The following is a 14,522-nucleotide window of genomic DNA, read 5'->3' as shown; positions in this document are numbered from 1 at the left end:
AGACTTTGGTCGGTCGCAGCAGTGAAAGAGTCAACTGTATGATATATTTTATATGCATCCCCAAAACAATTTCCGTTCACTCATTGTGGCCCCGGCAAGCTAAAAGGTTGGTCACCCCCTGATCTAAAGCTTAGTTTTTTGGGGTTTTTTTTGTTGGAATGCATTAATCTGGAGCTTTTTATTTTTTATTTATTTATTTATTTTTTTTAGGCTTGGATTATATAAATATATATATATATATATATATTATATATATATATATATATAAATATATATATATATATATATATATATACAGGAGCAGAAGCTACCTGTCTCCAGTGAGCACTTTTGCAATATTCCACAGGATGAATGTAATCTCTTGATATAGGTATTTCTTTGGAAACCACTCAGTAGTATGAGCTTGGGACTCTGTCCTGCCATAGACAAGACTGTATCTGCTCATATGGGATAAGGAAATTATGTACATGTCATAATTACCAGATCTGAATGAGCAGGTCCATCCTTGTGAACATAACTACCTTCCCACTTTTGGCTTACTGATATGTCTAAAGGTCATAATATAATTATTTGTTTATACTGTGATTTTGCATAGCATGACTGAGATCTGGAGAGGAAAATATGTTCACAGTGCAGTGTATGTAGTAGAAAGGAGAGAGGTAAGCATACTACCCTTGTTCTACTTAGTATTCTATATTTATATTTTGGAAAAAACAGACAAAAAATTGGTAAAAAAAATGAAAAGGGTGTTTTCCCACAAGTCATAAGCTATAAACGCTAATTAAATCCCAACATAAGCTGTAACACAAACGTGATGTAAAGTGTCTTACCCAGAAAAACTAGCCAGAGTGATTCCATACAGAAAAAAATGCACACATTTTTTGCAGTTGGCAGTGCTGAACACTGAATGTCATGGAAAAAAAACAAAAGCATAGAAACTAAAACCAACATGTATTGCACATGTATTGTAAAGAGATGGTAAGAACTATCTAAGACAATTCAAGGCTTAATGTTAAGTAGTGGACTGTTTCCTTATGGGGAACAGTAACTTTGCAGGGAAATAACAGTCATTCCTTTATTTGTTTGACAGGTATAATGATCTTCACATATATGAACTACAACATGCAACTCAAGTTATTGAATGGACTGATGAAAAAAGTAAGAATTCTTTCTCAAGTTGTACAATATCTATTTGCTTACCAGTTTGAGAGTAGAGTTTCATCAGCTGTTACTAAGATGTGTACTGTTTTATTAGCTGTAGCAAACAATAACTGGACTTTCTGAAAGGCTTGCAGCAGTATTCAAAATAATGTTTTAAAAGCTGTGTAAAACCTGCAATTGCATTTTATTAAAAATGCAGCAAAGTTGTAAAATATGAGAAGCTGAAAATATGCACATTTTTTCAGTGAAGATGTATCAAGTTTGTGAAATGGTGAAAAAGGTACAAAAATATGTAGTTGTTTTTTGTAAAGCCACTGTAAAGGAAGTGTACATAAATTGTAAGTGTTGCACTGTAAATGCCTTTGTAGCGGGACACACCCACACGCACGTTATCAGGACTTGGCAACCGGTGTTTCTTTTTTTCTTTTTTTTTTTTTTTTTTACTCAGAATTTTTTTTATTTTAAACATATAACATAGTGAAGAATTGTTTACAATTTAAACAGAAATTGCTTACCTATATACAATATTTACATTTAGCCTGACAATAAAAGATTAAGATAATAGTAGATCAAATTAGATAATAAACTTAATACATAGATTATCAGGAAGAGTCAGATTCCAGTTGCAAAGTGTCAGTCAAAGTCAGAAATTTCCTCCACGGATTCTTAACTAATGGCTTAGGATGGATCCTTAACTCTTTAGTTTTGATCTCCATTAATGCAGACTTCTTTAGTAAACAGAGAAATTCCTCCATGGTGGGCACTGTGTTGGAGTTCCATTTCCTAGTTATACATTTTCTAGCTGTTGCGAGTATGGTCCAAAGTAAATACAGTTCTGTTTTCTTCAAATGAGGATTCTTAGTTACATTTAATAAAATGAATGGACAACTGGTGTTTCATGTCACTTCATGTATTACATCGTTTAACTGGGAACTTGAATCGGTTTAGGTTCAAATTTTGCTTGACAGGAGAGGAGGCAGGAACCTCTTTGACGTGATGCAGGAAGGAGGGTTGTTGAAATGAGACTGTGACAATGTCGAATTTTCCAGTGTTGACTCATTCAAAGACAGTCCTCCAGAGTTACAGTGGAATGAGTATCCCTGCAGAATCTAACCCAGCAGACACATTTATTCAGTTAGTGGCTGAAATAGTGCCTGAAGGACAGTCTGCTTGCCCTACATTAATGAATGTTTCCATTTACATTGTATGCTTATATGATTGCTCGTTCTATGTAGTATTGGATTCATTCTTTTAATTCTTTAGCTAGAGTTAGTATAAGAAAAAGCCAGATAATTGGTCAGTGCTTTCTGAATGTCACCTGTCCATTTTAGAACATATGTTCTATTTTTCTATGAATTCAGCTATCGGTATGTATAGTTAATTATTGATCTGAGTTGCCTAATTTAAATAAATAAAAAAATATTCAAATCCAAAAGCTTGTGACTGGTGGCTTAATGCAGGTCAGGGTAATTGTATTGAAGCGGTGTTAATGGTTGGCATCCACCTTTCAAAGATAGAGATGGAGAGAAAGACCACTTAGCAGTATTGCCATAAGGTATTAAGATATAGCGAGAAGATTTGTTAGAGTGGGACAGTAAGCCACACTTTCTGGTTGGTGGCAGTGAATTGTCACAAAGTAAGAAAGATCTGAAGATTTGCTGCATTGAAAGGTGGTATTATCCTTTCCAGGAAATTATTTGTGTGTGTGTGTGTGTGTGTGTGTGTGTGTGTGTGTGTGTGTGTGTGTGTGTGTGTGTGTGTGTGTGTGTGTGTGTCTGTCTATATTTAACAACACATATATGCAAGAGTTTTAGCCACGTTAAAGTTAATCTTGGTGACTTATCTCCATAACATACTAATCTCCAAGAGGAATGGGTGCGTTCCTAAAAAAAACATTGTTCATAAATTTGCACTATGTCTCTTTAATGTGAATCTTATTTGGGTGGTGGGTATCCCTGACTATACTTGAATGCATTTTTATTTGTTCAGATGTATTAGATTATATATTTCAATGTTGAAATACAATTTGTCATTGACTTTTAATTGTCAGTGATTGTTATAAAAATTAGTAATTGTTATAAAAGATCGTATCCTCATTTCCCACCATAAACCACAGCTGTGTTTTGGCTGTTGGATTTCCTCCCCATTAACTTACCACTGCAGACTCAAGGGAATGCCAAAGAAGCCACAATAAATTTGAGAACTTTCATTCAGCTTTATTTACCTAAACTTCTTCAGGAATAAAGTTCAGCCATCTTCTCTCCCTTTTAAATATAAATACTGACATCACAAAATTCAAATTGTCTAGTAATATTACTCGCTGAAAAATAGTAACCAGTTAATGAAAATACTTAATAGTTTAATTTAAGAACTTCAAAACTTCCATTTGAGGAAGAACCAACCTAAGGCCATGGATTCCTTTTAAATACAGCTTTATTTCTTCAATATGCAGCAAGCAGGAGTGCAATCAAATCAAGCAGTTCAGTTCTTAAAAAGTAATATAGCAATCAGCAAAGCTTACAGATGTGATCAGTCCATTTCTTTTCCATTGAGCGCTTTCATTTGTTAGACTATACACATTCAAACTTCATCAGAGTGGTTTTAAGTAATGTACTGTAATTTCTTACATTTATATTGTCTGGGATTATAACTGGGGAGGGTGTGTACCTTAAAGGAATGTGTTGTGTTGACACCTCTTATCTAATCCATCTCAGCATACTTTTAATTCTAATGTGGCCATTAAGCCCTAGCTCTTTGTCTGCATGGAGCAATATATGTCATTTTAAGTCTTTAATTTCCAGTATTGGATTGAGAACTCCACCTATTCAGTGGCAGCAAATCTGTAGTCTGTGTGTGTGGTCCAGGCCCTGCTATGTTTGGCTAGAGCATTTCTCTCATCTTGTTATCTTATGGCCTGAAAGTGTTCCCTGATCCTGTCCTTAAATTTTCTTGTTGTTTTCCCTATGTAATGGGCATCACAGTGTTTAGCAAATACCTTTGTACACTACATTAGTAGATTGACAATTACAGTGGCACGGATTTGGATTCGGTGCTTTGGGGTTTTCAGGACCACTATGTCTGTGGTCAGTACCTTTTCACACCAGTTGCAGTGCCTGCATTGGCTCATGCCTGGGGGTGTGGAGGGGGTCTGCCCAATCTGTGTGGTGATTTCAAAGGTGTGTTTCAGATTGCATGACCTTTTGTAGCTGAACAAGGGTGCTGTCCCTAGTAAGGGGTAATTTCAATGATCCCCCAGTGTTTGCTAAGGATTTTCATGACTGTGGTTGCATACGCAGAAATTGGGATTGGGAATCTTGATGTGCTTTCTGGAGGTTGGGAGGGTGCTATTGTGAGCCCATTCGAAGAATGGTTGGGTACTCGTGTCCCTGTTTTGGACTACAGATTGAATTTGGGAATTTATGATGTGGTCTGGATAGTGCCTCTCTAGGAATAACTGTGAACATTCTTTGAGAAAGGCCTGGCCATTGCTGGTAATTCAGCTAATTCTAATGCACTGTCCCTTAATGATGTTCATTTTCATGAAGGGAGGGTGCTAACTTTGGTAGTCAAGGTAGTTGTTTCTGAATGTTTCGTTTCTATACAGGTTGGAGCTAAAGGTTTTTCTTTTCAGTGTCTATGGAAATTATGAGATCCAAGAAATGAATCTCTGTGACCTTGCCAGACAGGGTTAACTTCAAGAACTGTATGCTGGAATCTATTTTCTGAAGAAAAAAGTCCAGTTCTGTGTGGGTGCCCTCCCAGATGAAAAAGATATCATCTGTGTATCTTTTGTATAGCCATACTTTTTCAAATCCTTTGTGAGTGAGTGTTTGGTCTTCCCAGGAACTGAGCATGAGATTAGCATAGGCTGGGACCATTTTTGCGTCCATGGCTACCCTCGTGTCTGATGCTAGATGTCCTTTTGGAACTCAAAAAAGTTGGTGTTGAGCACCAGGGAGGTGAGTTCCATAAGTCCCTTAATCCTTTTTCTTCTTAGCCTGGTGTGTTTCCTCAAAATACTACTGACTAGCTCAGTGCGTTCCTTATGTGGGATGTTTGTGTACAGGGCCACAACATCCAGGGTGACTAGAGTTTGGTTCTGGCCTGTGACTTTGTACTTGGAAAGCTCGTTCAAGAATAGCTAGGAGTCCTTCAGGTAGAATTCTGCCTTTTGGGTGATGGGATTAAAAATACTGTCAAGCAGTTCGGAGATGAACTCTGTTTTGGTTTAAGGCACCAAAGTTACACACTGGAAATCAGTCACTGTACTTTATTGCAGAAGACAAACGGTAAGCGCTTTCACAACTTAATGTTGCTTCATCAGACATCTGATGAAGCAACATTAAGTTGTGAAAGCGCTTACCGTTTGTCTTCTGCAATAAAGTACAGTGACTGATTTCCAGTGTGTAACTTTGGTGCCTTAATTTACTTTTGCTGTTGTTGTGTGTTTTGGGCACCTCAGTGTACCTGCAGCCGTTTGGTTTTTGCATCTTCTGTTTTGGTTTACCTGGACGAGATGATGTGCCTGAAGGGGGATTCTGAGCATTCTTGTGGATGTTGGGGATCCCAAACAGCTTTCCTAGGTGGGGGTGGCTGGCTTGCATGTGTATGAATTCCTTGGTAGAAATGTATCCTTCCTGTAGTAGCCTGACTAATGTTAGGTCAACTTCCTGGAATGCAGTTGTTACTTGCTCCCCTGTAACTTTTTTATAACATTTGTATGCGGACATGGAGTAGATAGGAGGTGTCAACACAACACATTCCTTCAAAGTACACACCCTCCCTCCTCTGTTACAATCTCAGACAATATAAATGTAAGAAATTACAATACTTTACTTAAAACCATTCTGATGAAGTTCGATTACGTATAGTCTAACTAACGAAAGCGCTCAATGGAAAAGAAATGGAGTGATTACACTTGTGAGTTTTGCTGATTGCTAAATTACTTTTTAAGAACTGAACTGCTTAATTTGACTGCATTCGTCTGCTTGTTGCATGTTGAAGAAATAAAGTTGTATTTTAAAAGGAATCCACAGCCTCGGGTTGGTTCTTCCTCAACTGGGAGTTTTGAACTTAAGTGTCTGCAGTATTCTTTCTACCTACAGTTTTTATGTATAAAATTGTTTCATTTAAGCCTGATGGGAGCATTATTATTAACTTAAAACTGCTATAAAATTCTATGTAGTTATTAAAATCTCCTCTTGGCTGTCCATTTCATATTTTTTAATAACCAAAAAAAATGTTCTTAAAGTTAGCACATTCTTTGCTTTGCCACAGCATTATTCATACTGCTTACTTCTACCAGTGTAATACCTCAAACATGCAGTGCATATAGCTAAATAAACCAAACTCGTAGATGTCCCTTTATCCCAAAAATCCTTTTATTCCTTAGTTGCCCTTCAGTTAATGCTATTATCAGTATACCTGCGTTAACTAAAATTAAAGGTTCCTACAGTTTTCAAATTCCATAATAGCAATTTTAAGTAGAATTTGAGTGAATGCCAACATTCTCCTTCTCCTCTGTCAATAACCCTTAGGACCACAAAGAAACAGTTATTTATTTTTTTTCCTTCTATCACTGTTGGAGCCCCTCTAGCAATCAGTATGTATGTACATATGCATTTATTTATTTGAATTTCTTTACTGGGGTAATGCCCTAATCAATTCTGACCAATGCAAGTCCCCTTTTCCTTTGACCTTGATATTCTGCTGAATGCTAACCTTGAAATCCTGTCTTATTCAAATTCACATGCTCACTTCTATCCAAATGTGTGTCCTGCAGCATTACTATGTGCACCTTACACTTAATTCAATACTCTTGTGTTTTTTTTTAATATGCATCTATCATAGGAAGTTACTAAGCTATGGGCCGTGAGGCCCTTATAAGCCTAGTCAAGAGTTTAGCCCATGTTTAGACATAACAGCACCCGTTGCCTCTGTCCAGCAGGGACATGGCTGGAATCCCATGTCTATATTTTCTGTTTCCCATCCAGTCATCCAGGTTGCGCTTAAAAAGAGGTAAAGAGGTGCTCTGCTTGATATAGAGAGGGAATCTATTCTGTAGATGGGGGAGTCTCTGGGACACAAATCTGCCCCGCCAACAAGTCGTGTTGATGTCACAGACCAGGTTGAGGCCGCGTATGTGGGTTACTCGAGTCAAGTTTGACTTGCAGATATGCAGCAGTCTCATCAAGGTGGGGTCCGTGATTGCCTTGTATGCCAGACAGAGGTCACCTCTGAGGAGTCTGTATGAAACCGAGTAGAAGGATAGGGCTTTTAGCCTATCTGTGTATGGTAGATGTTTGAGGCTCTGGATTCTCATGGTGAGAAATCTCTGTGGTCTCTCCAACTGCTGCATATGCTTTGCGAGGTACATTCTGAAAGGGCCGTTGTACTCAATAATGGCCCTTATAAGGGAAGAATACAGAGATTTTATGACCTCCTTGTCCCTGGATCAGATATCCTTACTTATGAGGTGGGCCATGTAGAAGGCTTTCCGTACAACGGAAGCAACATGGTTGTCAGAAGTCAGGTTGCTATCAACCTGAGTGCTTAGGACGTTGTTATTAATGGGATCATTTGTGGGGATGTCACTCTCCCCAAAGGGGGGGATGATGCATTTTTGGTATTCAGCTTGAGGCAGTGATGTTCTTCATCTCACATTGCTGCAGTCCTTACACTTGGGTAGTCCGCTGTCCTCGGTCGGCCCGAATATCAAAGTATAAGGCTGACGTCGGTCAAGGCGCATTTGACTGACATCAGGACGCCAGGGTACAAATGCGCATGACCGACGCCATATCCTCAGTCTTTTGCCGCATGGTCCGATGCAGAAGCAGTATTGCAAATTTTTCGATTTTGGAGTTTCAGACCGAGTCAAAGTTACCCCGTTGGAATATTTTAGTTTTTCTTGCCTCAGTGGTTTACCGGATGTCAGAAAAAGTGAATAATTGTATTTCTTGTGGGAAACGGATAATAGAGACTATCATACTTTGTGTATTCCTTGTTTAGGGCCTGAGCACGACGTTGTTGGGTGTCGCTCTTGTGCTAGATTCAATAAGCGCACTATAAAGAGGAGATTAGATTGTGCCAGGTTAGTCTTCAAATGCCGCCGGATGAGGACAAAGCAGTGAAGCCTAGGCTAGAAGAACCGTCGGTTCTTTAGAGGTGTCGGTGGAGCCGGTGGTTCCACCGGAGGTTTCTTTGGGATCCCAGGGAGAGACTTTGTTATTGCAGGATGTGGCCTCTCAGGAGGCAGGTCAGGGTGATGGGGCTTCTCAGGTTACTATACTCCCTCCCTGCCTAGGGTGGTTAGGCCCTCTCCTTCTGTTTCCAAGGCTTCTCCTAGAGGCAGGCCAGGTTTTGCTTCAGTTGGTGTCACCCCTAGTTCTTCTGGAACTGTGCCCAAGAAGCATATGCTTAAAATGGCAGAAGATTTGATTACTTTGATTAGGGCCCTCCTGATAAGAGACCTAGGGTGGAGCCTGAGCTAGGGAGTTTTGAGCAGGCTTCGATGTTTCAGAGTCTTCGGCTGAAGACTTGCAGGAGTACTCTCCTTATTCTGATTCTGATGTGGATGATTCTACTCCTTCTGCTTCTCCTCCTGAGGATTTTTCTTTTTCAGAAACTCTTCATTCCATGAGGGAGCATTTTAAGTGGGAAGGTCAGGACTTCTCTGATTCCAGGAAAAGGCTTAGGGAATTTTTGTTTTTACCCCAGCATAGGCCTTTGGCTATACCTCCTGTTTTGGATGTAGTGGAAGATGTTTTTACAGAGGCTTCTCTTAATCCTGATTCTTTGCCTCCTGCTCCTGTTAAACCGGATAGGTATTACAGGGTGCCTGAAGCTCATAAGTATCTTTTTAAGAGTCCTAGGGCAGACCCAGAAACTGTTAGCCAGGGGCCTAAAGGTGTTAAGGCTTCTGTTGTCAAGAGGAGTTCCTGCAGATAAAGAGGCCAGGGCCTTGGATAGATGGGGAAAGAAAGTTTATACTTCTTCCACTCTAGCTATGAGGGCTTTGAATTGCCAGTTTCACATGTTGAAATACCAAAACTATCTCCTTTCACAATTGAAGTCTAAGGTTGATGCTCTGGAAGGTATTGATTGTAAAGAGTTACAAGATTTAGTACATGTTTCTGAACAGGTGGGTAAGCATTCTTTGCAATGTGGTTTTGATGCTGTACAGGCCTCGCCTAGGGTGGCTGCCACTGGGTCAGTTCTTCGCAGGCACGCCTGGCTGAGGGATCAAAATTTATCTGACCATGTTAAAACAAGGATTTTAGATGCTCCTTTACAATCTGATGTGTTGTTTGGTTCTCCTGTTGAGGCAGTTTTAAAGAAAATGGAAAACAAGGCTAAGTCTATGCAGACTGTTAAAGATTTTTTGCAGGTTCAGCCTCCAAAGTTTAGTAGAAATTGGCCTACTAGAGGGTGGAATCCTTCTTTTGATTCCCAGTCTAGGGTAGATCTAGACGTGGTAGGGCAGAGCGCAGGGCTCTTTCAGGCCTAGAACAGGGAGTTCTCCTGCACAGTCTTCAGGTGAGGGCAGGGGGCAGTCCTTTCGTAAACAGACCCAATGACCTATTTTCAGCTGCCAGAGCCTTCTCGTCTGGCAGCACCTTTGGGAGGAAGGTTGGCACTTTTCAAAGAAAATTGGAGTTTAATTACCCAAGACAGATGGGTATTGGATATCATACACCACGGTTACAGGTTTTATTTCCATACCTTGCCTCCTTTCAGAGGCATGCCAGACGTTCCTCCGCAGCAAAGAATAGAGGCTCACAAGCAAATTTCTCTGTTACTTCAACTAGGGGCCATACAGCCGGTCCCTATGCCAGAAGTGGGCCTAGGATTTTATTCTCGCCTGTTCCTAGTACCAAAGAAGGGGAACACATGGAGACCAATTTTGGATTTATCTATCCTCAACACTTATCTGGACATTCCCAAGTTCAAAATGTTGACGTTACAACAGCTTTTACCTCTGCTGGGCAAAGATCATTGGATGGTAACTTTGGATCTCAAGGAGGCTTACCTTCATGTTCCTATCAGACTAAGTTGCAGGAAGTATTTGCGTTTTCGAGCTGGGACTTCTCACTATCAGTTCTCTGCATTGCCCTTTGGCTTATCTACAGAGTGTTCACGAAAGTTCTGGCTCCAGTGATAGCTTTCTTCAGGCTAAAAGGAATACAGATCTATCCTTATTTGGACGATTGCCTGATTCTGGCTCAAGGAAGGGAAGAGCTTCTTCATCATTTGGAATATGTGATAGCAGTGCTAAGATGCCTGGGGTATTCTGTGAACGAAATAAAGTCCAGTCTAGTACCCTCTCAGGACATGTGCTTTCTGGGTGTAAGACTGAATACAGCATCCCAGATGGCCTTTTGACCCCGGACAAACAAAAGAATCTTCCCCTTTACTTCCATCAACTATCTCAACATTACAGGCTGACTGCAAGGACAGTCCTTCAAGCCTTAGGGTTCATGGCATCTTGTATTCTGGTGCTTCCCAATGCCAAACTGCATATGAGGAAGCTGCAATGGTATCTCAAAAATGTATGGACACAGCACTGCCAGGATCTGGACACTGTCATTCAAATAATACCTTGCATTCAAAAGGAATTTTTGTGGTGGGCTCAGGAATGTCACCTAAACAAGGGACTCTCTGTGACCCGCCAGAGGCGAGTCAGATTCTAACGACAGATGCCTCAGACAAAGCTTGGGGAGCTCATCAAAATGGAAAGTGGATACAAGACAAGTGGCCTGCCAGACTACAACATCTACATATCAACCTGAAGGAGATGTTAGCAGTCCAGTTTGCATTAATAGCTTTCAAGGATTTACTTCTTCCAGGGCAGGTGTTGATTCTAACAGACAACACAACTGTCATGTGGTACATCAACAAGCAAGGGGGAACACATTCTTATCCTCTATGCAGGCAAGCAATGATTTTGTGGGAGACTGCTCTCAGTTTACAGCTCAATCTTCAGGCAAGGTTTCTGCCGAGCACAGAACTCCTTAGCAGATGTGTTGAGCAGACAATTATGGATCCCCACGAGTGGAAATTGGATCCTCATGTATTTCAGAAATTGACAGTGTCATGGGGAACTCCAGACATAGATCTGTTTGCTTCTCCACTAAACCATCAGCTGCCAAAGTTTTGCACAAAAGGTTTCATCCCACAGCTTGGAAAGTGGATGCTCTTTCTTTCAATTGGAGCAATCTTCATGTGTATGCCTTTCCACCTCTGCCTCTCCTCCCAAAGGTACTTCTGAAGGTCAGACAGGACAAGCCAAGGATGATTTTAATAGCTCCAGATTGGCCTCGACAGCACTGGTACCCATTACTGAGAAGTCTGGTACGAAGCCTCCATGGCCTTTGCCTTGATTCCACACCTGTTGTCCCAGGAGGACAGTCATTTGCTCAATGTCAAACTTCACTCTCTTCACCTAACAGCCTGGCATATTCTGTTTTGAACCATAGAGGGTCTCAACTTCCACAACAAGTTTTGAATGTGATTTTGGAAGCTAGAAGGCCTAGTACAAGGAAAGTGTACGCAGATAAATGGAAGAGATTTTTATTTTGGAGTGCAGCGAAGGATTTTGATGTTTCTGAGCCTAATTTAAGTGTGGCTCTTCAATATCTTACTGAGTTACTGGACAAAGGTTTGTCCTTCTCTTCTATTAAAGTTCATGCTGCAGCAATTTCAGCTCACTATGACTGTGACCCACCATTGTTTTCTCATCCTTTGTTCAAGCAATTTCTTAGAGGGGCAAAGAATATAAGACCCCCAACTCCTGCTTGGGATCTCAGTGTTGTGTTGGAGAAACTCACTCTACAACCTTTTGAGCCTGCAGCTACTACTGAGTTAAAATATTTATCATGGAAGACTGCCTTTTTGTTGGCCATTACCTCTGCAAGAAGGGTTTCTGAATTACAGGCCCTTATGGCGGTTGAGCCTTTCTTGATTTTCCATAAGGATAGGGTATCTTTACGCATAATCCTTCCTTTATGCCTAAAGTGGTTTCTAGTGTGGCTTTAAACCAAACTATTCATTTGCCTACTTTTTATGCAAATCCTCAAAATAAAGGGGAAAAGATTTTGCACACTTTAGATGTACACAGGCAGTTACGATATTATTTGGACAGAACTAAAGGGTTCAGGCAGTCTCAGCAGTTATTTGTTTCTTTTGCTTTGAGTTCTCAGGGCAAGCCTGTGTCAAAACAAACTATTTCTAAGTGGATTGGGTTTTGCATTGCTTTCTGTTATTCCCATCATGGCAAGGAGATTCCAGCTGGGATTAGGCCTCATTCCACTAGGGCTACTGCCACTCAGCTTTTTGAGGGGGGTGGCAACCAAGGATATTTTGGAGGCAGCTACTTGGAGTTCAGTGCATACTTTTTCTAGGCATTATCACCTACCACTTTACTCCAAATCCAGGGCTGGTTTTGCCACTGCTGTTTTGCAGGGCATTTTGGCAGCTCCTGCTTCCTTATAGTTTGGCCATCCTCCCTTACCTCTGCTTTGGGATTCTACCCAAGTAAGGACTGCAGCAATGTGAGATGAAGAACATAGTACAGTTTTGTACCTACCATAAATGTAGATGTTCAAGATCCACATTGCGGCAATCCAGTTTACCCTCCCTCCTTCCCCTCTGTAGTTAGAGGTGGTTGTGTGGGTTGGGTTGTAAATATTGTGTATATTGTATATATTGTACATATAATTAGTGCAAGTGTGGTTGGTTGTTTGTTTGCTGTCTTTTGGTTTTGACCTTTATTTTTAGGGTCTTCTGACATCTGGGGCAAGAAAAGACTGAGGATATGACGTCGGTCATGCGCATTTGTACCCTGACGTCCTGATGTCAGTCAAATGCGCCTTGACCGACGTCAGCCTTATACTTTGATATTCGGGCCGACCGAGGACAGCGGACTACCCAAGTGTAAGGACTGCAGCAATGTGGATCTTCGAACATCTACATTTATGGTAGGTACAAAACTGTACTTTTCTGGCACCAGACATTTTTCTGAGGGAGACCCTTTTGGAGGATGTCCATATCACTAGGGGAATTGATGAAAGCACCCAGCTTGCAGTCATCTGCAAACTTGGTCAGCCATAGCCCACTGGTTTTGGCCTGCATCTCAGAAAAGTATTTCCCAAATAACAGAGGCCCCAAGACCGAACCCTGGGGTACGGCGCTTGTTACAGGTCTACTACTTGAGGTGGCGTCCCCTATTTTGACTTGGTGGGTTCTATCAGTGAGCCAGTTTACTATCCATCTGCCAGCATATGGATTGATGCTTAGTTGAGAGAGTTTATCTATTATGCCCGAGTGGGGAATAGTGTCAAAGGTTTTGGCCAGGTCAAGGTAGGTGGTGTGTACCGTCTTCCCCTCATCCATGGCTTTGGTGACTATCTCAAAGAAGTCGACCAAATTTAGCAGACAAGATCTCCCCTTGATGAAGTTAAACTGTGTGGGATCAAGTGTTTGGAGGTTGCCAATGTCTTTGTTAATGAGGTCCATGATAATCCATTCCATGGCCTTGCAGATCAGGCAGTAGGCTGATGGGTCTATAATTTCCCGAATCGGTGAACGCTCCCCTTTGTGTAAAGGGATGACAGTGGCTGTCTTCTGCTCAGCTGGGACAAAGCCAGTACTCGGGCTTTGATTGAATAAGGTGCCTAATGGTGCTGCAAGTTCCTGCCTGAGTTCACGTAGGATGCAGCCTGGGATGTTATCAAGTCCCATGGAGGCCGTATTTTTGCCTTTGAGAGAGCAGTGATGACCTGTTCCCCTAGATATAAGGGGAAGGGGGCAGGTACTGGGAATGTCCTGATTTACTGATGGGGTGACAGAGGGGTAAAGTTTTTGCTGAATCTATCACCCAGCAAGTTTGCCATATCTGCGGCATTTGTATATGTAGTGTCCTTGACCACCAGTTCTGAAAAGATATGGGTGCTTCCTTTGAGGTTGCGAGCATATGTGAAGAAAGCCTTATGATCATCTCTAGTAGATGTGGCCAGTTTGGACTCTGTTTGCTTTGGAGGATTTCACTAGTACTCTTATTTGCTTGTTCAGGCTAAGGAAACATTGCTTCCAATTGGGCCCCTGCTCCTTCTTGTCTTGGACAGCAATTTTTTCCTTTTGTTATAGAGTTTATTTATTGCAGATGTCCACCAGACAGGTTTACTTTTCCTTGCAGAGGATGATTTAGTCCTTTCAGTTATTCCTGATCCCATGCATCTAAATAAATGCTTGTATAGTGCTTTGTAGTTTTGAATATTGGTGCCAGTTCCAACAGAGGGGGAGGGAGTTGTGAAGCTGTTTATACCATACCTCAGGAGGCTGTGATCAGCTTTGGAGATGTTTTT

General features: G+C 41.1%; 1 protein-coding gene across 2 annotated transcripts in view; it reads left to right on the top strand.

The window, feature by feature from the left end:
* WDR73 (WD repeat domain 73) overlaps window positions 1-14,522 on the top strand; it is a 400,526-nt gene that overhangs the window by 64,781 nt on the left and 321,223 nt on the right. For both annotated transcript variants that reach the window (XM_044072627.1, XM_044072626.1), the window contains exon 2: window positions 1,091-1,158. In XM_044072627.1, the coding sequence (XP_043928562.1) occupies window positions 1,091-1,158 (68 nt within the window). The remainder of the gene's footprint in view (window positions 1-1,090; window positions 1,159-14,522) is intronic.

This window comes from Protopterus annectens, chromosome 5.part0, assembly GCF_019279795.1.
Source record: "Protopterus annectens isolate FY-2018-M chromosome 5.part0, PAN1.0, whole genome shotgun sequence".
Classification (NCBI taxonomy): domain Eukaryota; kingdom Metazoa; phylum Chordata; order Ceratodontiformes; family Protopteridae; genus Protopterus; species Protopterus annectens.
The sequence above is the reverse complement of the archived record's forward strand: the minus strand, read 5'-3'. Positions and strand labels throughout refer to the sequence as shown.